This window comes from Symphodus melops (genome assembly GCF_947650265.1).
Source record: "Symphodus melops genome assembly, chromosome: 14".
Lineage (NCBI taxonomy): Eukaryota > Metazoa > Chordata > Actinopteri > Labriformes > Labridae > Symphodus > Symphodus melops.
In genome coordinates, this window is record NC_136704.1 from 17,406,649 (window position 1) to 17,431,833 (window position 25,185).

General features: G+C 39.2%; 1 protein-coding gene across 2 annotated transcripts in view; it reads right to left on the reverse strand.

Annotated features, from left to right (window-relative positions):
* inhbaa (inhibin subunit beta Aa) overlaps window positions 1-25,185 on the reverse strand; it is a 267,804-nt gene that overhangs the window by 227,087 nt on the left and 15,532 nt on the right. The window contains exon 2 of one of the 2 annotated variants that reach the window (XR_013780621.1): window positions 22,352-25,089. Coding sequence is in view for 1 of the 2 variants with exons in the window: in XM_079361758.1 (XP_079217884.1) it covers window positions 24,269-25,089 (821 nt within the window). In the remaining variant the exon portion in view is untranslated. Of the gene's footprint in view, window positions 1-21,141; window positions 25,090-25,185 lie in introns of those variants that run through there. The other variant, XM_079361758.1, reaches the window with a different exon arrangement.

Sequence of the window (25,185 nt, forward strand, 5' to 3'; positions counted from 1 at the left end):
GACTTTTATACTCACCTGTTTAAATTGTATTAAGCGTGCAATATGTATTTAAGTTTATGACAATGTTTACATTAAAATATCTAAATGAATTAAAAATGGACGGCACCTATGTTATATGCTTTGTTGAGTATTTAAATTACCTCGAATATTCCAACAGTTATCAAAGCTAGAGAAATCTGTAATTTTTTAGTTGTAACGGGACGTGAATTGATGAGGCAGTCGCCATGACAGACAGAATGTTTGTCCTCCTTGTGAAATTTGCGACAAAAAGTGTCCATACTGTTGCTGTATGTGTTGCTGTGATAAAAATACCTGGATATGTTGTCGGAAAACCTATTCTCTTCCTCAGGTCTGTTTTACCGCTTACAGTTAGTCTTTTCTATGGAAATCCTCCCCTGCTTTCTGGTCTAAAATATAAACATCTAAACATATTTGCTTCTTTGTTTTTAGAACCAAAAGTGACAATATTTGTAGGTGTAAGGCAGCATTAGATGTGTTTTTCTTTATCATTCTTCAAACTCCATCAGCAAGCTTCTGAATATCAAAAGCTGTTGAGAGGTCTCACTCTGCACCAAAAAACAGGACAGACAGATTAATTTAAAGTACATTAAAAACACCAATCTTACTCACTCACTGAGGTGGTGAACGATTATTCAGCAAGTTCAATCTTCAGTTAAAGTTTGATCAGCCTCAACTGGAGCTCTGATAACACACACAAAGACACACACACCTACACACACGTACAAACACGCACAGACAGAGTGTGAGCGAGAGCAAGCACACTTACTTTCTCCGACTTTGTCAGCGTGATTCAGACAATTACTCATGGCTCACACGTGTGTGAGTTTGTGTGTGTGGGTGTGTGTGTGTGTGTGTGTCTCTGTGTGTTCACAGGTCATACTGTTTGTCTGGCCGTCTGTGTATTTGTGCGTGATGATGTAGTCCGTGGGCGGCCCGACATTAGTGTGTGTGTCAGTGTGGGTAGAATCCGAGGTATAGGCAGGCATCTTCAAGAACAGTCTGTCTATTAGGGTGTGTGTGTGTGTGTGTGTGTGTGTGAGAGACAGGTCAATCTAAGCTTCAGACAGAGAGAGGACCTATAGACGATGCCTCACTCGACAAAGAGTGACCGTGTCCGACTCTAGATCATCACACCCTGAACACACACACACACGTCTAGACAGACCATCTGACCAATGCACATGCATACTGTACACACACAAACACACACATAAACACATACAGATGGCCAGACTGAGCATGTGGCAAAAACACCTAAAAATATTGAAGCTTACATGAGAACTAAAGTTACAAACTGTGAAGGAAGAAGATTTCAGATCTTTACTGGAGAAAAATATATAAAAATCAATTGGTTCACACAGAATTTTGCAAAAATGTTAAGTTTTGGTGACCTTAAAACTTCTGCCTTTAGGAATATTGAGCCTCTAAAGTCTGTAAAGTTTGACAGTATTTTTATTGGGCCATGTCCCTTATGTCAAGACAACTGCCAACATCTAAAAAGCCTAAGCTACTTCATCAACTGTTAATGCTTTTGTATACCGTAACATGTCTCTCCATGAAGTTGAGGTATTCGTTTCCGCAAATTACACTAATCAACCTTTGGCATGTCATCTCTAATGACAAGTGCAAACTACTGACGTCTAATGTCCAGTTAAAGCTGTCTTCAGTTTGCTAAGATATTAAGGAGACATTTTTGTCCATAGCATTCTGAGAGTAGGTGCAACACAAGCAAGGATCTAGAGAGGAGGAAACAACTTCAGTAAGGGCAAATGAACAGCTTTAAGTCTCATCTGACACAGCTGCTGACAGACAGTGCACAGAGCCAAAGCAATATTTGAAAATGATATATTGGGTATCGTCACCATAGCAATGGTATGAGAAACCATGGAGGTGAAGATTGCGCCAAGTGAGGTGGAGTATTTGAGGGAGAGAAGGGAACAGAGCATTGACCCTTAAGGCACCCCGCGGATAAATTGTGTGCTTTGGACACTTCTCCCTTCCAAGACACTCCAATAGATCTCCATATAAGAGCTACAGTAGCAGAGGGTTTGATGGTAAACTGTGTCAAAGGTGGCTGACAGGTCTAGCAGCAATAGAACTGATGTTATGATATTGATACCTGTTTGGATACCACTGAAACAAAATTGGAATGGGTGTTATGGCCTCCTTACGGCTCAAAAAATGGAGAACGAAAACATAAAGGGTCGCACACAGGTTGAGAAGTTTAAACCCAGGGCCTTATTAAGTTAAATCCCCTTCCTAAAACAATCAAAAGATAAAAAATAGGACAAAGAAAATAAAAGTAACTGGAAACCAACAGCCAAGAGGAACAAAAGATGGGAAGGTGCTGAGCCAACCACGCAATGGGCTGTCACGCTAAAGACCTTCCCCTCGAAAATACCTGAGAAAGAAATTAACCTTTAGAAAAACAAAAGACCGAAAATAGGACAACTGGTGAATTCAAGCCCAAAGTAAACCCAGAAATCTAAACATTTATGTGTAAAGAAATAAATACCTATGTTGGGAAAAGACAAAAATATTAAATGGAGAAACATAAAGATCCACTGTACATGCGTCAAGTGTCAAAATCTCTCCTACAGTACCTGCTCCTCTACATCATAACATAACATAACATTGGGGGATTTCTTGTTTTTCATTTGCAAGCAAAGTCATGCAGCAAAAACTGCAGCAAAATCAGACAATTAAAGAAAACAATAGCAAGGCTGGGAAATCCTGAAGCACTGACCAAAACTGGGACGTAATCCTTCTATCGCTTCAGCTGAAACTCTTAAAACTTATTTAGATGGGTCAAAGATACCTTTTTTGGGGGGAGCTTTTGTCGCTTTTTTTATTAATTGTTTATTTTATGACATTTTTCTGTCATTCCTTTTACCTCATGCATGGTGATAAAACAATCCTCTTATCAAACTTCTATTAAGAAAGCTTGCGACTGGAGCTCTTAAAAAGTGTGAAGCCATGACTTTAAGCTATGAATAACTGTCACTCACTCTTACTGTCCACTTCTCCATCTCTCAGAATTAAAAACATCAGCTCCAACCTGCAGAGCATTAAAATCCCCTCGGCCACATTCCTCTCAGTGTGTACATTCCTCTGCAGGTGAACAGATCCCAGACCAGCCGGGACATGTGGGAGCTGCGGAGCTGATTTATTACATTTACAATCTGACTTTTACTGCAGTGTGACAGAGACAGGAAGTAAGACATATGATGGTCCAAGTGTTTATTTAAGCGTTTACTGTGTCGAGGAATAAGGAGAGTCAGTGAAAATACTTCCTCCTGTTACAGGGAAGCTTTTAATTCACTGTCACAAATTGTACGGATGAATTTCACCTGCAAGACATGAATATATTTTCTTTCATTTCTGAATGCGAACAACACACTCCCCAAATACGCACGTGCTCAACAAATTGCAAAAATATGTAACTTCTCCAACATAGAATGGTTGTTTCTAAAAATAAAATAAAAAGTCGATCTAATAGAAGAAAAACTTTCCACAGGGAGAATGGCGTCTCTCTCATGTCTACAGAGCGTCTTTTTTACTTTAAGTTTTCTTTTGTTTTGAAAACACAAAGGAAAAATAATTATGTTTTCAGTGGATCATATTGTCTTAGAATGACAATCCAAGCCTGTCAGGGACAAAAACAGCAACTTTTAGTGGACACACTTTGATCCATCGAGGATTATGTTGCAGACAAGAGTGTCTTACTGCTTCAAACTTAATGCAAAACAGATGATTGAGAAATAATGATTCTGTGGTGGTTTTAGTAAGTCAGTTGGATCATTGTTGTGATTTTAACATTAAAATGAACAAACACAGACATGATAAACGACAAGTTTAAATGGAGGCTACATGTCTGACAGTAAGCCGTCACTGACTGTTTCATTTTCTTCACACACGGAAACTTCTTCCACACAAGAGTAAATATCCAGCTTCATCTCTTTGTCTTTGCTCTTCACCTCCCTCTCTGCTTCTTTCGCTCTCCCAGCACTTCCTGTCTGTCTGGGTCCACTGTCGGCCACATGGCCTCATGGGAAACCCAATGTTCGCTCTTGGCCAATCAGACTGATCGTATCTGACATCTCCTGCCTGAGAACGCTGTGCTTTTCCGCCCAGTGTGTTTGTGTGTGTGTGTGTGTGTGTGTGTGTGTGTGTGTGTGTGTGTGTGTGTGTGTGTGTCAGTGTGTCAAATTGCATTGATTACATTGTTGGAGAGCTTTGATGAATAACCCAGTTTCTTTACCAACGTGTCCATCACAGGGGTGACAGTTTGTTCAACTTTCAGTCAGAATAATGTCGGTGATCTTTCTGTGGAATCAAAAATATCAAAAAATAAGTAACATTTTCAAGCATCTTCGAAAATGTTTTCCTGGAAAAAAAAAAATTAGAACCAGAAAGTAAATATTAAATATCTTTGTATGTTGTGATTGAATCATTTGAACTATTTAGTCTTCGTATTCAATGTATAAAATAAGCGTCGCAACATTTTAAACCTGATCCAATCACCATTCATGAATTAGTCACAAAGGATAATTGGTAAACATGGACAGACTTTTACATACAGTTTGTGACCATCTGTACAAACACTTTCTGGGCCCCTCCACCACAGCCTCAGTCAAAACTGTCCTCCTTCAATACTTTTAGACAACACACAAACTATCTTAACCCTAACGCCCCGTTACAATGATAGACACTGTCTTAAAGTTCTTAAGCTTTCAAGAAACTACCACTATGTAAAAACGGTGCGTGAGGTATGAGTGAGTCCCACAAAAATGGCAAGCTAATTCAGCTGCACGCTGTCAAAGTTGTACAAATATGTTGGCATAATTTTGGTACCAAAAAATGTTTTTAATAACAACAAACACAAGGATCTGTCAAAACAACAGAATACTTTAGTTAACATGCCAGGCCAGTAGTTGGCAGTATGAGTTTGTAATGAATCCACCCACATACACTTCGTTCTACAGTACAGAGTGGTGAGGCGTAAACCAAAAAAAAATGTGGCTAAATGATGAGGTGCGGTTGTTGCACTAAAAGACCCTAAACTACAAAGAGGGTTGAGAGAAAATGTCAACTGTGCGTCATGACAGTCGTAATGTGTCCTGTAAATATTCTGTTTAGTAATGCATTGAGTAAGATGGACTAAATATGTGCTGTTTTTTGTGTGTGTGTGAATGTGTGTTTGCGTGTGTGTGCATGTCTCTGTTAAACCCATCACAGCAGTCAAAGGTGATATGTTAACAGGCAGGAAGCAGGAAGTGTCATTAACAGTCAGAGACCTACATCTACACCTGTGCTGAACTCACTGCACTCATGCACACTTTTACACACACACACACACACACACACACACACACGCAAACACACACACACACACACACACACACACACACAAATGGAGGTCAAATAATAATTTTTCTTCAAGTTCAAGTTCAAGTTCAAGGTTCAAGGTTCTTTATTGTCAAATATGCTCCATGTTAACATACAGCACAGATGAAATTGCAATCCCCCCCAACCCCAGTGCAAACTTCTTCTTCTAACTTTATTCTCAATTCGTCTTCACTCTGAGGCAAACTGAGGGACGAGACAGATCCAGTTTGAGGATTCACGATGAAGGTCAAAGTGCTGAGGAAAAACGTCTGAAAAACCCAGGTAAGCTGTTTTTGATCACTATGGTAACCATGAGAGCTGAGTTAATACCAAAGGGAAAGACTTCTGCTTCTTTTTCTTTGTCTTCAAATTTTCTTCCTGTTTATCCATTTTTTAAAAATGTTTCTTTATCTCCCTCTGCTTCCTTTTTTCCATCGACATGATTTCTGTTGTTTTTTTCCTTCAAATTTTCAGAATCTTATTTTTCTGCTTTACTTTTTCAAGACCATTATCTTTCACAGTTTCTTCTTCTAGTCTACTAAATCTCCTTCTTCTCCCATTTAGCGTTTTCTCTATTTTTTTCTTGTTTTGTATTTTTACTGCCAGCTCTCATGATTATCCCTTTTTTCCCCCAATGTTGAAATGAATTAGCTGATGTGACACCTAGCAAACAGTTTGCTGCTCCCACATGTCAATCAAAGAGGCCACGCCCCTGATTCGTGATCACTTTAAGCCATACTATACGTACCATTTTTGTACCAGATTATACACGTTTATTTCTGCTGTGAGGTTAGACATTAACAAGGAGCTGTATAGGGACTGACATTTTAGTGCCCAGCCTCTAGTGGACAAAAAAAGGAGCTGCAGTTTTTGGCCTCAGCAGCAGAGGTTGCAGCTTGGTTCCATCACAGACCACAGCTGTAACCTTTCAAAGGAAGAGTTTTACACATCAGCTCTCCAGTTTCTCGTCAGGTTCTTCACTTCTTGATCGTTCCTGCTGAAGAACGACGTTTTCTGTATTTTTGATTTACGGTGGGAACGTTCCCCTCCTCTTCCTCCCTCGTTCCTCATCTGTCTGTCCTGCCGAGACGTTTTTCAGTGTCTTTCTCCTTTTAAATGTCAGTGAACAGAGTCATAAAACATCTGCCCAAACACACACACACACACACACACACACACACACACAAGAGTAGGATAATCCTTATATAAGACTCGTGGGGGTTTGTGGGGTCAAGGTTTTCTGTGTTTGTTTGAAGGAAATCCAGGTGAAATTTACAGTCTCTTTTTTGGCTCTCAGGCTGAAACATGGCACTCATGCAATGGAGGGGAAGCCCTGCAATGTGTGTGTGTGTGTTTATGTATGTGTGTGTGTTTATGTATGTGTGTGTGTTTATGTGTGTGTGTTTATGTATGTGTGTGTAAGCAAAATGCAGTTTAAAGTGATTTTCAGAGTAATGAACCAAAACATATTCAGTAGAGCACGATCGCTTTTGTACTACCTATTTCAGGTCTACACACAAATTCCTTATTTCCATCATCAGTCACGGGTAAGTGGGGAATTTTACTCATTCTGACAGTGACCTCTGACTTTGACCTTTGTACCAAGCTTTGTTAAGATTACCCCAAGCCCTCAAAAGACTTTAAAGTGCAGATCTGAGGAAAGATAATGATAATAAATCAACCTCCAACACTCTACATACTGAGCTGCAGAGCAAACATCACTCCTGCGCTTGTTGTTTTTTGCGCAGACTTCAATGAGTTATAAGGACAAAGGGACAAACTTGGTCCTGTTCAATGCAAAAGAGGCTAATTGCAAAACAAATCGAAATCACTAACATTCAATGGACGCAGAGTGAAAACATGATTCTCTCATCTCTGACCACTGGAAGTTTGAGTGTGCCATCTCTTGCTCATTAAACTGTTTGTGGATGTAAGCTGAGCTGTAATGAACGATACACTCTATTTTTCCGATGGATATTCAAACATACAGTATGTGTAGTACTTGAGGAAATAATTGACAACAGTAGGAACATTTAAATCAACTGCTGTGTGTTTTTAAATATGTACTTTATCTTTTAATTAGATCTTTTTTTAACTGGGAGAACACAGGTGTGTCAGTGTTATCTCATCCCAGTCCGTATGAGAACACACTGGTTGCACCACACACAGTCCTGTTCTTTCCATCATTATCTTTCGTTACTTTCGTGCCTGTTCTTGCAGGATTTACACTGGGGCCAGAGAGATTCTTCTCCCGATGCATCCTTGCATTTGGTGCTAACTGAGCCCCCTATCACTTATCAAGAATGTCACACCAATTCTAGCTTTGTTTGACCTAATGATCTGTGTAAACAGCATGCAAATGTCACTAAGATGTTACTGTTTCCCCTTCACCTCGTCATCTACACAGTGAGTTCTGTCCAGATGAGAGCTCAAATAATTTCTTATTAATAGTTAAAAAATATGAGCAAGAGAGTGACGAGAAGAACTTTAACAAGAGCAATTCAGAGATGAATTGTGCATGAGCCTGAATAGTGTACGATTAAAGGAAGCAACAGCGTACATCGGAAATGAAATGATGAGTTCAGAGAAAAAGACGAGAAGTCCATTCAGCCGAGAGAAAAAATAATGAATGACCAGAAATGTAAAGAGAGAGAAGGAGAGGGACTGAACTCTTTGACACATACTACAATTGATGCTCATTAAATGAAACTTGTTTGACGTCAATTTTCATGCACGTGTACAATAAAGGCTTGTGCAACACACAGACATACACACACACACACACACACACACACACACACACACACACACACAGATACACATTTATATACACACCTAGTTATCTCTATTTTCTGTCAATCAAGCTGACACATCTGACTTCTTGTCTCATCACGACGGTAATAGCTCCTTTTCTGTACAATCGACTGTAACGATCATGACCGCCATCTTCTTATCCTTGTTCAGTCGTGCTGATTGTAGGCACTCATCATCACCTCCACTGCCATGTCACACAAAATGATGAGCTTTGATTGGTCCGCCAGAGACACCTTCACTGAAGGAACAAGTGAACAAGAGGATAAATGACTCTGTTATAACTCACATTTAGGGTTACATCAGCAAGATACACTGAGGAAAAAATGTCCAAGAGCATGTCCACATTGTTTATAAAACTAAAACAAGAAAAGCCTGCAAGCACTTAATTAACTGGAATAACTGAAATACCCACCATCGAATGTTTTTCTTAGACAATAATATTTCCATCTTTGCTTTCATGTTTAAAAAAGTCCATTGATCACCCATTTTGGACTATAACCTCCCAGTTAACATTGCAACGTAAGCGTGTGCCTGTCAATTGAATTTCAGAACAAAGGTATACTAAAACAACTAAGACAACACAATATAACATTGTTTAGCTATTAAGCTCTTTTTATACCATGAAATTACAACTAGTACCACTGAATTCATAATTCAGATCTTCACAAATCAAATTTAGTCTGTTGAATTATTATTATTACTGTTTACAGAAAGCCAAAGCTAAAGATTGATATATTGTCCATAGAAACAATTTTTCCAACCACTGATTCCCTGATTCAGATAATGAAATAGCCGTTGTTCGCTGTAGATCACTGTTTTTAATGTTTACTTGAGACCACAGAAAATCTATTTTATTCACTGGAATTAACCACCTAAACTTAAAAATAAGTACCTGTCAGATTAAATTTCTACATTAGTCCCACCAAACACCAATTTTTAAACCATTGAAGTTTATACCATTTATACCACGACTTAAGCAACTATGACCCATGGATTTCGTTAGACCTTTACACATCCATTTGAGATCTTTACTTTTTCTTTAGGTCACGGAAAATCCGTCAAAATACCTTGTTGACCAATAAATTTCCAGTTCAGATCCTAAACACATTTTTAAATCTTCTACTGAACAAGAAACTCACCCATTCCACGTTTGGATAATTAAATTTTTTTTTTTTTGAAAAAAAACGTTGTTTTTTTAAACATTTTTTAAACTAAAAATCCAGTTCAGTCTCTGGAAACAACCACTTCAACCACTGAACATACACTTTAGTTCAAAGAGACTTCACTCAGTTGAGACTGTCTTAGTTCAGATTAACATCCACCTAATTCTTCATTGTTGCTACCTTTTGCCGTTCCCTTTGTACTCCCTTGTCTCTGCAGTTATTGGAGTCACACGCTTCTGCCAGATTGTTTCATGATGTAATTATCAAGATTTTAAATCTTAAATACATGTTTGATGTAAATCAGAGCGTCCCTGATGCTCTCAGAAGTTGCCTTAGGTCAGGGACCACAATTGCCAGAAAGGGGGAATCTGAGTGTCCTGTAATCTGAGCCAGGTTTAAGAGTATCGAACAGTTTTTGTTGCTGCCTCTTTTTTTTAGTACAAAAAAGTTTTTCTTTGTGTATGATGTTGTGAACAACAAAGACAGAAACAGTCCTAAATATCTGCACATGATGTGAGATAAATATCTCCTGTGAGTCATCGTCATTAATGTTTATGTATTACCTTGACAAAAATTCTCTGTGATACTTTTTTTTTGGTCTGATCAGTGTAAATGCTCACACTCTGCAGTGCGTCAGAGATCTGAAATACCTTTGATTATACCTTAATCATCAGTCAATTATGCTGTTATTACAGGCTCTCATGTCCTGTTCACTCACACACACACACACACTGTGGTTATAAGTTCAGTCCATTCAGTGTTTGTCATATAATGTTAGGAGGATGTTGACGTCAGAAGAAGAAGCTTTTTCAGGAATCATTTTTCGTTTAACTTCAGTAATGACTTTCCGTCAGAGAACTCGTTCACCTGGAGCTCCTCAACTGTTCTCCTTTATTCTCAGACCTCTCATTGTGCTGTACATCTGTACTCTTAGATTGAACTCTTCAACTGCTAACTGTTACTTCCCTTTATGTTTCTTAGTCACCATGTTTCCTTTATACTGTCGCTGTTTTCATAACTGCACAAGTTTCCTGAAAAGTGTGAATGCAAAATGCCACATTTTTCGGTCTGACTGCATACCCGGTCTCTTAAGTTGATACGTGAACGCAGCAAGAAAAATCAGGAAACTTCCACGTTGGCAGGTTGAAGAGTTTTATATCACACGAACGCTGAGCGACCGTTTCGAGAACAGAATTTCAAAAACACAAAAGTGATGGTTGGTGTTTACACACCTGCAAAAGCTCCTTAAATGTTCCAAGTTTAGGCCTGCAGAAAACCTTGGCTTGTCCAAGAAAACTAAGGTAAACCACAAAATACACATTTCCGATGATTCAACATATTTTTACCCATCAAAAACTTTTTTACCCATGTAACTATTAACTAAGACCACTGATGGATCTGTTCAAACCATTAAACAACAGTTTAAGATAAACACACAGTTGTAGACCACAGGAAATCCAGTTAGCTCCTGGACTTGACCATTAAACCACCAACAAGATTTTTATTTTATTTTTAACTAGAACTTGTTTGTTGTCAGTTCTTTCTGCACACACACACCTGGGATTTTTATTTTATTTTATGTCAATCAAGGAGACATCCTGACTTCTTGTCTCATCTCGATTGTAATAACTCTCCTCTTCTGTACAGTCTGATGAAACGATCATCATCATCTTCTTCTTCAGTGGTCCCGATTGTAGGCACTCTGACTCATCATCATCTCCACCACCTTGTCACACAGAATGAAGAGCTGTGATTGGACAGCAAGTGACAGCATCACTAATGGAATATAGAAACAAGATCCATGGTCCTCTGATAATGCACACAACAACAACAACAACAACAAAAGTGAATATGTAATTGTGAACTGTACTTTAATCCGAAGAAGATATTTCTAACTAAGATTGAAATGACCATGATCAGCGTGGTCATGGCAGCATCTTTCTTTTAACAGTAAAATTCATTTTCATTCATTTGTCAATGAAGTCTGGTGACTTCAAGCTCTTGAAATCATTAATGGACTATCTTCTGAGAAGAAATTAGCATTGTATAGCCTAAAACTAACCTAGAAATAACTTAATACCTCAAACTAACGTTTTAAAAACAGACTTAAAAACATATTTACTGTATAATCCCTCTCAATTCACTTCAACCGAACACAAATATCAAAAAAAAAAAAAAAAAAAAAATAATATATATATATATATATATATATATCAGTTCATACATTAACTTCACCATATGAAGATTTTACCCATTAGGGCAATTGAGAAAAATGTTATGAAAAGACTAATCTTTTGCCACGTCTGAAATTACAGAGTGTATGTGTGTGTGTGTGTGTGTGTGTGTGTGTAGCTTCATGTTACATAAATGTTCAGGTGTTTGTTAATCCAGTGGAAAATGAGAGTCTGAACAGATGATCAGAAGACTCCTGAGGTGTTACACTCCATTTTCTTGTGTGTGTGTGTGTGTGTGTGTGTGTGTGCGTGCGTGCGTGCGTGCGTGCGTGCGTGCGTGCGTGTGTGTTTTGCCCTGAGGGGTCATTTCCTCATGGTGAGAATCATCCTTTATTAAACCTTCTAATCCTATTTTGACGACTGCAGAGTAAAACGATAGCAGGCCAGGAAATTAAACTCTGTGTGTGTGTGTGTGTGTGTGTGTGTGTGTGTGTGTGTGTGTGTGAGAGAGACAGAGAGAGAGAGCAGGATGTGTTGGCTGCTCTCTCAGCAGCACGGGGATGACTGAGATGAATGAACACAGTCTGTTTCACCGGCGCTCTGTTGTTCAGATTGTTTTTTAATTTTTAGTTTGAAAAATGTCATCTTAGTTATTACAGTATTTATATATCTTGATAAATATTTTGAAAAGTTAGACACTATTACTACTGTATCTTGTCCTCAGCTTGTGATAATACATTGCACTGCAGAATACATTCTATCATTTTTTGTAAACTTGGCTTTTTTATTCCTTGTTAAAAAAAGAGGAGAATTTAGATTTTTCCTCTCTGTCGCCATCATTTAAACGTACAGTATGTAAAAACCGCCACTAGGGGGCTCTTAATTAAAACAACACCAAGATGACGTTGAGGCTCGTGGCATATCATGGAAGTGATTCTCTCTGCTACCCCACCCACACAACCCTTGAAAATGAACGGACTCAAATCAATACCAACAGGTGAAACTTGTACTGACAATGTATCTGACAATAATTTACATGACTTTTTTTTGTTTTGTTATCACAGCAACAGAACGGCAGCTTTCAGCAGCCGCTAGTGCTAGCTTGTGCAGTGGGCTTTGACGCCACAAGACATGTCCTGTTACAGTTATACAGTTAAGGATTTCGCTGGCTTTAAAAACATTTACAAATATTCTAGGTATAATGTAAGCACTAAAGTAATAACTATATATAACAGAGGTTTAGTCAATTTTTAATTACTTACTTAAACTTAGATATTTTAATGAATACATTAGCATGCAATTCTACGTACTTGGCTATACCTTTTAACACTTGAAAACAGACAATGAGTCAGAGCAGCAGTCGATTAGATTCTAAATATACAGACGCTCATTAAAAACAAACTGTAAATCTCAATTCTTCACAGAATAACAAACCTGCAGCCTTGAAACACACTCAGGGTCAGGCTGCAAGTTATCAGTCCTGTTGAGGCTTGAGTCTTTCTGTGGAGGACAGAACATGGAGCATATCACTTTCACTGATAATAAGAGTGTGTGTGTGTGTGTGTGTGTGTGCGCACACGTGTGTGTGTGTGTGTGTGTGTGCGCACACGTGTGTGTGTGTGTTCAGTCCACTCAGCTGGTTTCTGTCTCAGACCTTGACAGCATCAACTCTTGCATCACTTTCAAACATTCCTCAAGGCCAGATTTCTGTATTTTCACGTACGCCACTTTCAAAAAGAAATTCTGAATAATTTCTGAATATTGTTAATTTATTTAGTTTTCTTTCTTTAGGTTTGAGATGGGATTCCCCCCCCCCCCCCAAAATTTGCAGCTGCATCACTATATAATTTACATTCCCTCCCTGGTGAGTGAATCATGTAAAAATCATGTTCTCTAAAGCCACTACAGTTAGCTGAAATGATCCCTCTGTGTGCTTCATGTTGGTATAGAAACATAAATATAAAAGCATTACACATATCTGTTTTGTTACTGTGGGAGAACAGGGTCTCTGCAGGAGAGAGAGGAAGAAGTATTGGATGGGGAGGTGATTTAAGGAGCACAGGGAGCCTAGGAGATGACATTTTTCTTTTTCAATTCACAGCAGCAGTCAGGGAGTGTAAGCAGTAAATACAGAGACATGAAGGAAGGAAGGAGAGCAGGAATCCCTCGGGAGCCTGGGAGAGGAAACACAGCCGAGTGGACAGGAACCAGCCGATCCAGTCTGTAACCTGTACGACAAAGAGCATGAAACACACATACTCTACGGTAAAGTTTTCAGAGAATATCTGGATCAAATCTGGTGAAAGCATCATGCTCAGCACAAAGAGTACAAACTGACCGAACAGAAAAGCCTGCTGCTTACTCAAATGTTCGCACATGTAAAACGTAAAATGCCAAGTTTGTCCAGAGGGCGGCACTAGAGGAGTGCCAGCAGGATTCCTCCTCTGGGGATCCTGACCACATAAAGTAACTATGCTGTTGTTTGTCTTGGCCAAATTTGTTTTTGCCCAAAAAGTCCTCGAGTATACCCTCAAGTGGATTATTTAGAGCCTCCCTCATCTGGGATCTTAATATCAAAGTTTTTTTTTTTTTTTTGGGGGGGGGGGGGGCGACATTAATTAAGGAAACAACTCCATTATAATCATATTCTACTGCTGCTGCTTACTGATTGTGTAATAATATTACGCTGCGCTGGAGTATTTTTACTTGTTGGATATGGAACTCTTGTCAGTGTCAATGAAGCAATTCTACCTCCCGAGGGATTTCCAGAAAAGTTGCGCCTGAGACCGTCGTTGAAAAAAAAAGAAAAAAAAAAACCACCAAAAAAGATTTCAATATAGTCAAGTGTCTCGTCAGCCTTGATCCCTGCTGTGTTTGAACAACTGACTTTGCTACAAACCTGCTTCCAAACATTTAGTCTTTTCTGACGAGCCAGTAGTTCTGGGAGCTTATGAATACTCTACTCGAACTTTTGACCAAAACTCTGGCCTTAGATCTGGAACTTGGAATGATGTTGATGTTGCATCCAGCTGTACTGGTATCGGCATTAATGGATGCTGGTGCTGCATTTGTTGCTGGCAGGGTGTTACCACTATCTTGTGGCTTCTGACCTGCTTTTTTTCTGACAGTCACATAATGGACTGTCTAAGAGCTGGCTCGTCATCTGGCTGTGCTCTGGATCTTGTTCTCTTTGTGCTGACATTTCCGTTTTGTTCATTTTTACTCTCAACTTGGAGTTAATGAAACTTTACATTCACACATGTATGTAGATTGTGTTTGTTTTTTCTATATGGCTTTTCATTTGGGCTCTTGAATCAAAAACATCCACATAGAAGTCCTAGCAGAACAAAGTGTTATTCAAACATTGTTGACTGTACTTAAGCCCCGCCTCCATGCTGCTGGATTTAGTCAGATCATCTATGTCGTTCTGTACCAAACATCCTTTTCGTCCTGTGATGTGGATCAGCTGCTGTTGTTGTGAATCAGACAGTTTGCCGTCGGAGTGAACCACCCTGAACCGCTTTATGACTAACGCCGTCCCTAACCTCCGGCCTCAGTGGGCGGGGACACGCGCTGCCTGTGCACACGCTGCTGTGGGTAAATTTGTCTTTTTGCTTGTTTCACTGTAATCATGGTGACTAAGCTAACGTCAGCGGTGAGATAGCCCTTACAGATAATTAACCAATAAGGACATGATTATCCTGCATAATGCCTCATAGCTCAAAGTTTCCTTCACTCGGCTGTGTCCATCACTGTTCAGAGAGGAAGAGGAGGAGGTTTTTAATGTTGACTGAAAATAAACTCCTGCAGAGCTTCCTCCCGCTGACTGAGAGGCTGTAACTACGATGTGCTGGAGACAACACAGCCTCAATTGTCCCAGTTAACGAGTGAGAATTACATCTTTCTTCTGTTAACTCTCAATAATTCTTTTTTTTTTTTGCTTCATCCTCAAAAGTCTGAAATCATTAGATTTTCAGTAATCTAATACATTGGATTAAAAATGTGACGCCATTTTGAGCAAGACACTGAGAGAGAGTTTGATTTAGGTTCAACTAAACAACCTGCTGGATTAGACGGCTGACTTTGTTTTTAAGGATTTCATGACTATTAATGTATCTGTGAGGTTTCCTTCATGTTGAATCACCCTCTGGCTGTCTCACAATCACAGAAACAACCTGTCAACATCTGGATTTTCATTCTCGCTGTAACTTTGTTCACTATCAAACTTTTGCCACCACCTCGAAGAATGATATGTTACTTTGTCGGAGATTGACGTAAGCTGGCAAACATGTATGACAAATTCCTGGAAAGATGGCGGATGTTCTGCATAACTTTCTATCAGCACAACAACACTTTGTATCACGGAGGACATGTCTGAAGGTCTGAGCTGTGAGGGGTCAGTGGGGTTAAGACATGCAAAGAGCCATGTTCATTATACAAGACTCAAAACCTTCAAATGAAACGTGTGTTAAATATTATTCTGTAGCCCCTCCAGTGGTTGGTGAAGGATCTGAAAGTCTGTAAAAGTTCAGATACTACAAAATGACATTGATAGACATAGATGACATAGATAGTCATCTTTTCTTATTTTACTTAAGTGGAGTCTTTATCTCATTTGTTTTACTTGGGTATCATAAACATACATACTGTATACAGTATAGAAACTGTATGCAAACGCTCATCAAGCCCAGAGGTGCACATCCACTGCAGGTTTAGCCTGTATGTTTACTGCTTGTACTGACCCTGAAAGCTACCTAAGATTAGTACATGTGATGTAATGGAAAAGCAGATATTTAGCAAGCTAGCACAAGCTAGTTTTGGCACCTGCATCACGAACAGAAATCAGGCCAACTCTGCGTCCGCAGGTCAAACCCTAACCAAGGTTTATCCTTGTTTGAAACAAGCATCATTTACTTGTCGTATTGCTGACTATAATTATCGCCATATCTATCTTATTTTCCACGTCTTCAGCTTGAAGAATTCAAATCAAAGTAATTCATGTCAAACATTGTCAGAGTCTTGAGTACAATGAAAAATATTTGTAACTGAAAACCATGTTTTATATGGAGTCCCCTAAAGAAGGTCTTAACCATTAAAAAAAAAACCTTTGATAACAGTTTCTACCCTTGTTTTCATGCAAAGATCAATGGAAGGCTTTTCTTCTGTTTTGGTTCAAGCAATCATCGCTTGAGAACAAAACCTGCTTTGAGGCATCTCATTTCTTATGTGCATCTGTTAGTTCCAGATACCATCACAACTGTACTCACTTACTGTATGGTTGTCAAAATCTTTTCAATACCTTGTGTTTAAAACCAATAAAATCTTTTAATTATTGAGTGCGGAAGCTTTAAAAGAACATAAATGTGTTCAATAAGACAGCTGCATAGAAGATGAATACATCAAAAATACAAGAAAACCACTGTAAACTATCAGAATTCAATAAAAACATTGGCAACCTCATTTTATAGCAATTGATAAATTGCCTAGTAAACCAGAAATGACTTAATGTTGGGTGTGTTAAGATTTCTGTTTTTGTTGTGATGGTATCAAATAGGTATCGATATCATATGTTTCAAAGTTTCAGAATCTGATATCGTTACAACCCTACTCTCCGGGTGCACAAAGTAGTTCCAGATATTTTCTTGTTGGGGTGTGAACATTGTGTTGACAACAAGTGTTCCCAGATACTCTTTGATGTTTAATTCTTCCAAGGACTTAAAAAGTAGATAAAAATAGAGCTCTTGGACCGCAGATTATCTGAAAAAAAAAAGTGTCCAGGGGCACCATGTCGTTCAGCACACTGCCCATCACTTTCAAGGCATTTTAAGGACAATAACAGCCTCTAAACGATTGGTTAAACATTTCTCAAATTCTCTGGTGTTTCATGGGTTGGATCTGTTTTAATGCTGGGCTGCTGTGATGCTGTGACTCAGTGAAAGAGTAATCTGTTAACCATAAACTGAAGCCTGCAGGAGATAACTTACAGCAGAAGTCTCATTAACGTCCTTAAATGCAGCAGTTAAACGCAGAATGTGTTTTCCATGAAAGTCTATAAATCAGTGTGAGGTTCAGAGTTCTGAGAGTTGTTGGGGCCAGACCACCGACCTCACATACGGTCCTTCGAAAGGGGACGGCGTTCCTGCTGCCCTCGATGGCTTTCTGCGGTTATGAAAGGAACTCGGTTTCACCCCGTAACATTTCCTGCAGCGATTAAAGAATCTTCAGAGGACATTGAGCGTCCACGTGATGCTTTGACATGCATCAGCTGGCTGCACAGTGAACGAGTTAGAGGTGACAGCAAACTGAAACTTCTGCTAACTACTTGTGTTTTTAGTTTTGCTGCTGCAGTGTGTTCCGACGTTTCCTCAAAGTTTTGAAGTTGAGTAATGACATGTTTGTGGTTTGTTCTTTGTGATGAGTGATTGTGGTTTCTACGTCAGCGTTTAATGCAGTTACATTTCGTAAATCACAGTTGAAAATCAATTTAAAGAGAAAACACATGCATGCATGCTCAGACTGTCTGAGAAGTATAAACCAGCCATTATGTTATTAGCTTGTACAGTCTAAAGATAGAACCGTATTTTACTCTGGACTGCAGACTGACGTGTTGGCGCCGAGTCACTGCGGCCACAAAGTGCAGCTCACCTTTCAGCCGATTTTTTTTATTTGACTTTATGGCAGACATGTTGAAGGTCCTGGGACTGACGACATCCAGCTCAGAACTGGAGAAGAACGTTGAGTCTGTGTGCTGCAGCTCAGTGTGGAGACTGAAGTCTAAGTCTTTCTCCCATTTCTGTTCTCATTTGTTGCTTCATCCGGATGAAACTCTCCAGTCAAATGTAATTTGCAGGATTTGTTTTGTGCCGTCAAGTTCTTTTCTCATTCTAAGTTCTTTTGGCTAACTTTTCCAAACACCGGTTTAATATCCTCAACTCCAACAAGGACAGTTTGGATGTAAAAATGTACAGAGGATTTTATATTTTACATAATATTTAATCTTATCTAGATGTGTCAGGAAACGTCTTCAAATAGGACTCAAGAAAATCTCTGTGTCCTTTACAAACAGTTTAATGACTCTCAGCTCCATCAGCCCATCAGTCCTTTGTACATTCTTGTTTTCTGGACGTCTGAAGGGAAATGACTGAGCTGTCACACCCTGCGTACTGTAAGCGAACTCTCTCTGGGCTGCTTTTCTCAGAGATCTATCTCACAGGGAAATGCAGTAATTTGTCATAATTGCCCTGAGTGATTTTATTCCTGAGCAAATTGTCCGTGTCTGTTATTTGTCAAGAAAAACTTCCGTGTTAACAACCCAGAGTGTTTTTTCTTCAGCAGAGCTGGATCTGATTCTTCTCATGTGGGGCTTCTCACTTGACAAAAAAAGCATGGGAAAAAAGAATGATTATTTTTTTGGCATTTTCAAGAGCGTTCCACATTCAGATGAAAACATTTTAACCACAACCACCTCGCAAACGGATCCCCTGTTGCCATCAATTGTAAGCAATGTGCACGTTTGGGACTATTTTAATTCTTGTTTATAGGATACAAGGGCTAAGACGAAGAAGTCCAACTTCTATAGTGACTTATAAAACTGTTCAGTTGTGAAAATGTATAGTATGTTATATATCTCTATGAATGTTTTTATGTATGTATCTATTCATTTATGTTTTCTTGTCGATTCTCAAACCGCACACCACACCTACACAGTGACTAATTAATTCATACATATTTCACTGCTGACGAGGCACATGAGATATCTGGTGTTCAGTGTTTTGTGCAGTGACACCTTGACTAGAAATGGGGATTGAACCCCCGACTTTCTAGTCTGAGAGACAACTGACTCCACCACTGAGGCATAGTTGTGTCCCTCTGTGTTCAAGTGTGCAGTTTGTTGTTACATACTCACATCCTCTGTGTAATTAGTGTACGTTTCCCTCCTGTTCTGATTGGTCTCACCTGTCTTGTTGGTCTCACATGTGTTTGATTACCTTGTCTGAGTTTCCTGCCTTCTGTGTCAGATCGTTGGCGTATGTCAGTCCATGGTGCCCTATGTTTTTTACACTTTGTATTTTTTTTTTCTGTTTGGGCATTTTTGAAAGTCAATTTTTGTTTGCCTTTTTGTCTTTTTTTGTTTTATAACAGTAAATATTCTTCTTAGTTTTTCAAAGAACCGCAACACATGTACACCATAAAGCAACGGAGGACAAGATGCTAACATGCTAACGTGTCTGTCAGGATAGCAGCCAAGTAATATCCACTCATTCAATCCAAATGTGATCAGTTATGGATAAAAAAAAGGGTAATGCCAAACTTGAGGCTTCAAATGGTATTTGACAAACCAATGAGTGACATAATGTTCGCTTTACCCACTTCTTATACAGTCTGGTGAATGGGAGCGTGTGTGTGCTTGATGTGCCGTGAGTAGCAGATGACGAGGTCATGCAGTTGTTTGGCGAGTGCTGTTGTGAGGAGACTCGAACAAACTGCAGTTATTTTACGAAACAATGAGGAGCAGTGCTGTTTGGGGTTCTCTTTGCTCTGTCAGGAACACATCTCGATCCGATGTCATACAAGGATGTGACACTTGCGAAGTGAGAGCACACACGTGATTTGAGTAACACTTTACTGAGAGGAGGAGGGTCAAATGATTTGCAGATGACACCGTCCTTTCAACTGAAAAGATGAGACACTCTACTTTTCAATCGAAGTGAAACGCAAATATGAGGCTTGAAGAGAGCAGTGTGTGTGTGTGTGTGTGTGTGTGTGGATCACAGACCGCAGGAGGGTGTTTCCCTGCTGCGGTCCATTCTCTTTTGATGCTCCTTTCTTTTTGAAGCCACCAAAAACAGAAGACGTGATCATATTTCCCAAAACATGTAACGTGTAACAGTTCTTCTTAAAATAAGAAAAAACATGCTCGTAAGAGTGTCATTTAAGCCAGTGGCAAACAACCCATCCATCCAAATCTTGGTTATCTTTCATACCCGTATCTGCTAATATTTTAAGATTGTTTAAATTGTTTTAAATATTATTTTGTCCCTGGTGTATCTCAAACCCAAACCTCCTGTGTGTCATCTTTCAGTAGCTTGAAAGTCTCTCTGGGCAGAGCTCTCCTTCGAGCTTCAGCTCAGCTTGTGTATCTTAGCTGTCATCGAGCCTGTATTTCTTCCTCTCTGACTAGAGTCACTCCAGCGTCCTCGACCCTGAACACTCGTTATCTGAAGCTAGAGGAGCTCAGCTTCACTTTTTGCAAAAAAACATTTTTAAATTGGGAAGTTTATGATGAACGATTTGTATTACTTCCAATGTCAGCATGACCAAAAACCACAGTTGTGTGCAGAGCTCTACGACCCAATGAACTGGTGACAAACTGTTGTACCGTGCTGACTGAATGTTACAGTTCTTCACAACAACATTTCTGTCACCTAAGATATATATGTACAGTTATTTTTATTTTGTATTGGTACCAAAGACTGATGTTCCCACGTTACCAAATTAGCTGTTTGTTTTTGTTTTTTTTGTTTATTGTATTGTATTCATCAATAATTTGACAATACAGAGACAATAATACAGACGTCGGTCTCTAATATTTGTCTGAGATTCAAAGCAACATGGAGACTTTTAATTTGTGTTCATCCTTTAATCTTTAATGGTGAAGCAGAAAACAAAAACAGAACAATACCGTAAAATAAATTAGATTAGAAAAATGCCACAAGCACATTTGATTTGTACAACAAAGCAATGCAACATACTGGAATCTGGATTTCCATATATACAGAATAAAAAATAGACTTTTTATTCTTTGTCCACCTCGTTCAGTGTCTTTTTTTTTTGTCTTAATAAAAAGAACAAAGTCTGAACAAATAGAACCACTTTTACTCCTTTTTTTTTTTCAGTTTTTTTTTTTTTTCCTGTCTTGACAGTTTATGTTTGTCTATGTCCACACTGGATGGACGATGAATTTGTCCCAAAGAGTCCAATAGAAGAGGTTCTGCTCTCTTCCAGAACAAAATCAACAAAAAAATAAAAAATAAAAACAACACATTGTGACTTCATAAAAAAGGGAAAAATACTGAACCTTTTGGTGAACAATACTGATAAAACACAGACAACACAGAACACTCTGATTGAACAAATCTGATTGGGCGTGTTTGTTTTCTCCCAAAGAAGAGCAAGGGGACTTAAGGAAGCGATATTATTACAGAGTAAATAATTATGGGTAATGGAGTTGGATACATCAATAGAGTAAAAAAAAAAAAGTGAAAATGTTTTCTAAAATGAACCAAAACTACACTAATCTGCAACAAAAACTAAAAAGATTTCATGGCTTGACACCAGACTTGTTTATTAAAACAAAACTTTGAAGGTGAATCAGACTTTAGACAAACTGAAATGTATGATTCCATATCACGTGGACACACATCAGAATTTTCTTTTTTTTTTCTTTCTTAGCATCATTGAATATAACATTAACATTTTCTCAGTCACACAAAGTGCACAAACTCGACTCTTTGGTGTTCTAAAGCAAACTAAAACTGGACGCAAACAAGACTTTGATTACCCTCTCAAAGAGACACTCTAATAATCTATGCATGTTTTATTACTGTTAGCATCTTTGTCTCTATTAAACAGCAAACTGTTAGCTGCTCATCACTTCAAACCAGTACATGTATTTTATTTTGAATTTCTCCTGTAAATCTAAGGAAAATGTTCATTGAAAGGGTTAGCTTGTGGCTGTATTAATATAGGCTCTGTAAAAGGTTTACATTGTCATTAGAGAAGAAAAAAAACAAAAAACCTGAAAACACCTTCATTTTATCCATATAGTGCAAATTGGTTTCAGTCAGAGTAAAATGTCTTTATCAGGTTAAAAATTGTGAAAATAAATGAATTAATTTAATTTATTCAAATCGGTGGCGTTAAATTACTCTATTTTGATTTAAGAGAGAAAAAAGGGTTGAAGTGATGACGTGATGTTTTTGTTTGTAGCTCGCAATGATAAAAACGATTTGAGTATTTTTTGCTAACGTGAACCACCTTTAGCTAGCCAGTTTGCACTTTCTAAACATCCACTATAGAAGATAATATTTAAGTATTTCAAGGGTTTTATTTTGATAATGGTATATATTTAGGCCAATGACAAGTCAGGAACATTAGCTAGAGCAATATTTGTTAACGTTATTCATTCTCTCTTAATTTAAAGCACGTAAACAATGAGGTTGGGGAATTATTTCCCAACTCGTAAACCGGGACAATCCAAGGTGAAGATCCTGTACTTCCTCTAAGACCTCAAATCTGCTTAAAAATGGCAATTTTTATTCAAAAATCTATCTTTTTAAAGAATCGTTGTTTTCATGATGTCTTCCAGCGTCTGTTATTGTGACTGTTGGTGAAAATTTCATCAATCTTTTTATTGACTAAGAATTATGAGAAGGGCTGTGTTTCTGGTGTCTTTAAGTCCTCTGTGTTTGTATTGGAAAATGTTATTTTCAATCATATAGTTAAAAACCCACACATGATTCATCAGGCTGACTTAGGGTTAGGGTATTTGGATGCCAACAAACATGATTAAAGAGGAATAAAGTATTTCTCTTGTCAGACATTTTTTACCTGCAATTTTGGAGGCTTAAACACAAAATTAGACCTTCAAGTTGTACAAAAACAAAAAACATTTCAATGTCAGTGAACAGCTGATTTTAGATTTCGACAAATTTAAAAAGTCCAAACACCGTAATGCTTTAAATATCTTTTTATTACTCAGTCTTCCTTCTGTCCTTCAGAAGACTCTGACCTCCGAGCTTATCGTAGGGAATCAAACCTGTGGGCTTTGTGGACGCCTCACTCTGCCCTCCCTCTATCTTCAGTCTGGTCTGAATACTTGTCGCTATAGTGCAAAACATTAAAAAACAAAAAAAAACCAAGGCGACAAAAAAACACAAATGCAGCCAAACAAAATATTATTAACAACAATAACAATAATATTATTAATATACTTACTGACAATAATAATTATAACATCAACATGGTAACCATGGTAACATAAAGAAGTGTTTGGTTCCAGCAGCGGGGCCAACTTGTTTCTTTCAAGTATCGCTCAACACACATACACACACACACACACACACGCATCAAAAATGTATACTTCCAAATAATAAAACAAAAGTCTTCTTCTTTCTTCCTCATACATTTTGAAAAGTAAACAGTTGGGGAACAAAAACAAAGTTAAATACAATAAGATCGTAATACGTGAAACAAGTTGCATAGTTTTGAGATTTGTTTGTTAGTAGTTTTTCATGCACCTCGTCTGTCCGAGATCCGACGGGTCGAGTGGTGCTTGAACGTCTCAGCCACATAAATACGCCACACTCCCTCCTTTTGTAACAAAAATATATTAGATATTCTTTTTTCTATCTTTTTTTCATCTCTTTTTCTTTTTTTCTTTTTTTTTCCGAAAGTGCCATCGAGACTCTTTCTGAGTTCTGTTGGGACGAGGATGGAAGGTTTTTGTTCCAGAGAGTGATCACTCTGAGTGAGGGAGGGAGGAGGCGGGGAATCAGACACAGACGATAAAAGTGATCCAAAAGTTCATCTTTCTTTCTTCCCTGCATCTCCCCCTCCACCTCTCTCTCCAGGTTCAGCAGCCCCCCCCCCCTCCTTTGGGGTCCCCTCCAGTCCAGTTTGTTCTGGTTTGATCAGGTTCAGACGTGTTTACGAGCAGCCACACTCCTCCACGATCATGTTCTGGATGTCCTTTTTGATGATCTTTTGCTCCTCGTTGTAGTACAGCATGGACATGGCTCGTAGCCGGGTGGGGACGCAGCAGGACCTCAGGTTCTGGAAGGGGCTGTAGCCCCTCATGCGATAGTGACTGATGACGGTGGAGTGAAAGGACAACGTTGACCCTGTGATGCTTGCCACGTGGGAGGGACACTCGCCCTCGCAGTAGTTGGCATGGTAACCAGATGGCGCGATTATCCAGTCGTTCCAGCCGATGTCTTTGAAGTTGACGTAGAACTGCCGTTTGCAGCAGACACGGACCTTCCCATCGCACTCTAGCCCTCGCTTCCGGCGCCGTCGTGAGTCGCTGCCATCCTCCTGCCGCACCACTGCCATGAGGAAAGGTCGGTGAGATTGCTCCCGCTGGTTGCTGCGCTGCGATGTCTCCGAGCCCCCGGAAACCAGGACAAGTGTCGCTCCTGCATCTGCACAGAGTGGGCAAGTCACCCTGAGGCGCAGTGTGGTGCTCTCAGAGCTCTCCAGCAGTGCCTGCACTGCCGCTGACACGGGGAAGGTGTGCCAGCCGCTGCGACGCGTATCAACCGTTTTCTCAGCTAACAGCTTGTCGTCCTGCGGCAGGGACAGGCGTCCGTTGGGGAGCAGGCGCTGCTGGAACAGGTGGATGGTGACTTTCGCTCGGCTGCGATTGGTCTTCGCCAAACGGAGGAAGAGCCAGACGTTAGACTGCTCCACCAGAGAGAGGTCACCTCCTTCTTTAGAAAGGACGAAGTTCACCGTGCCCTGAGACTCGCCTGACAGGAGAGAGAGAGAGAGAGAGAGAGAGAGAGTTACAACAAAGCTCATATCTATACATTACCAATTTTATTCATACAGCACCAGATCATAAA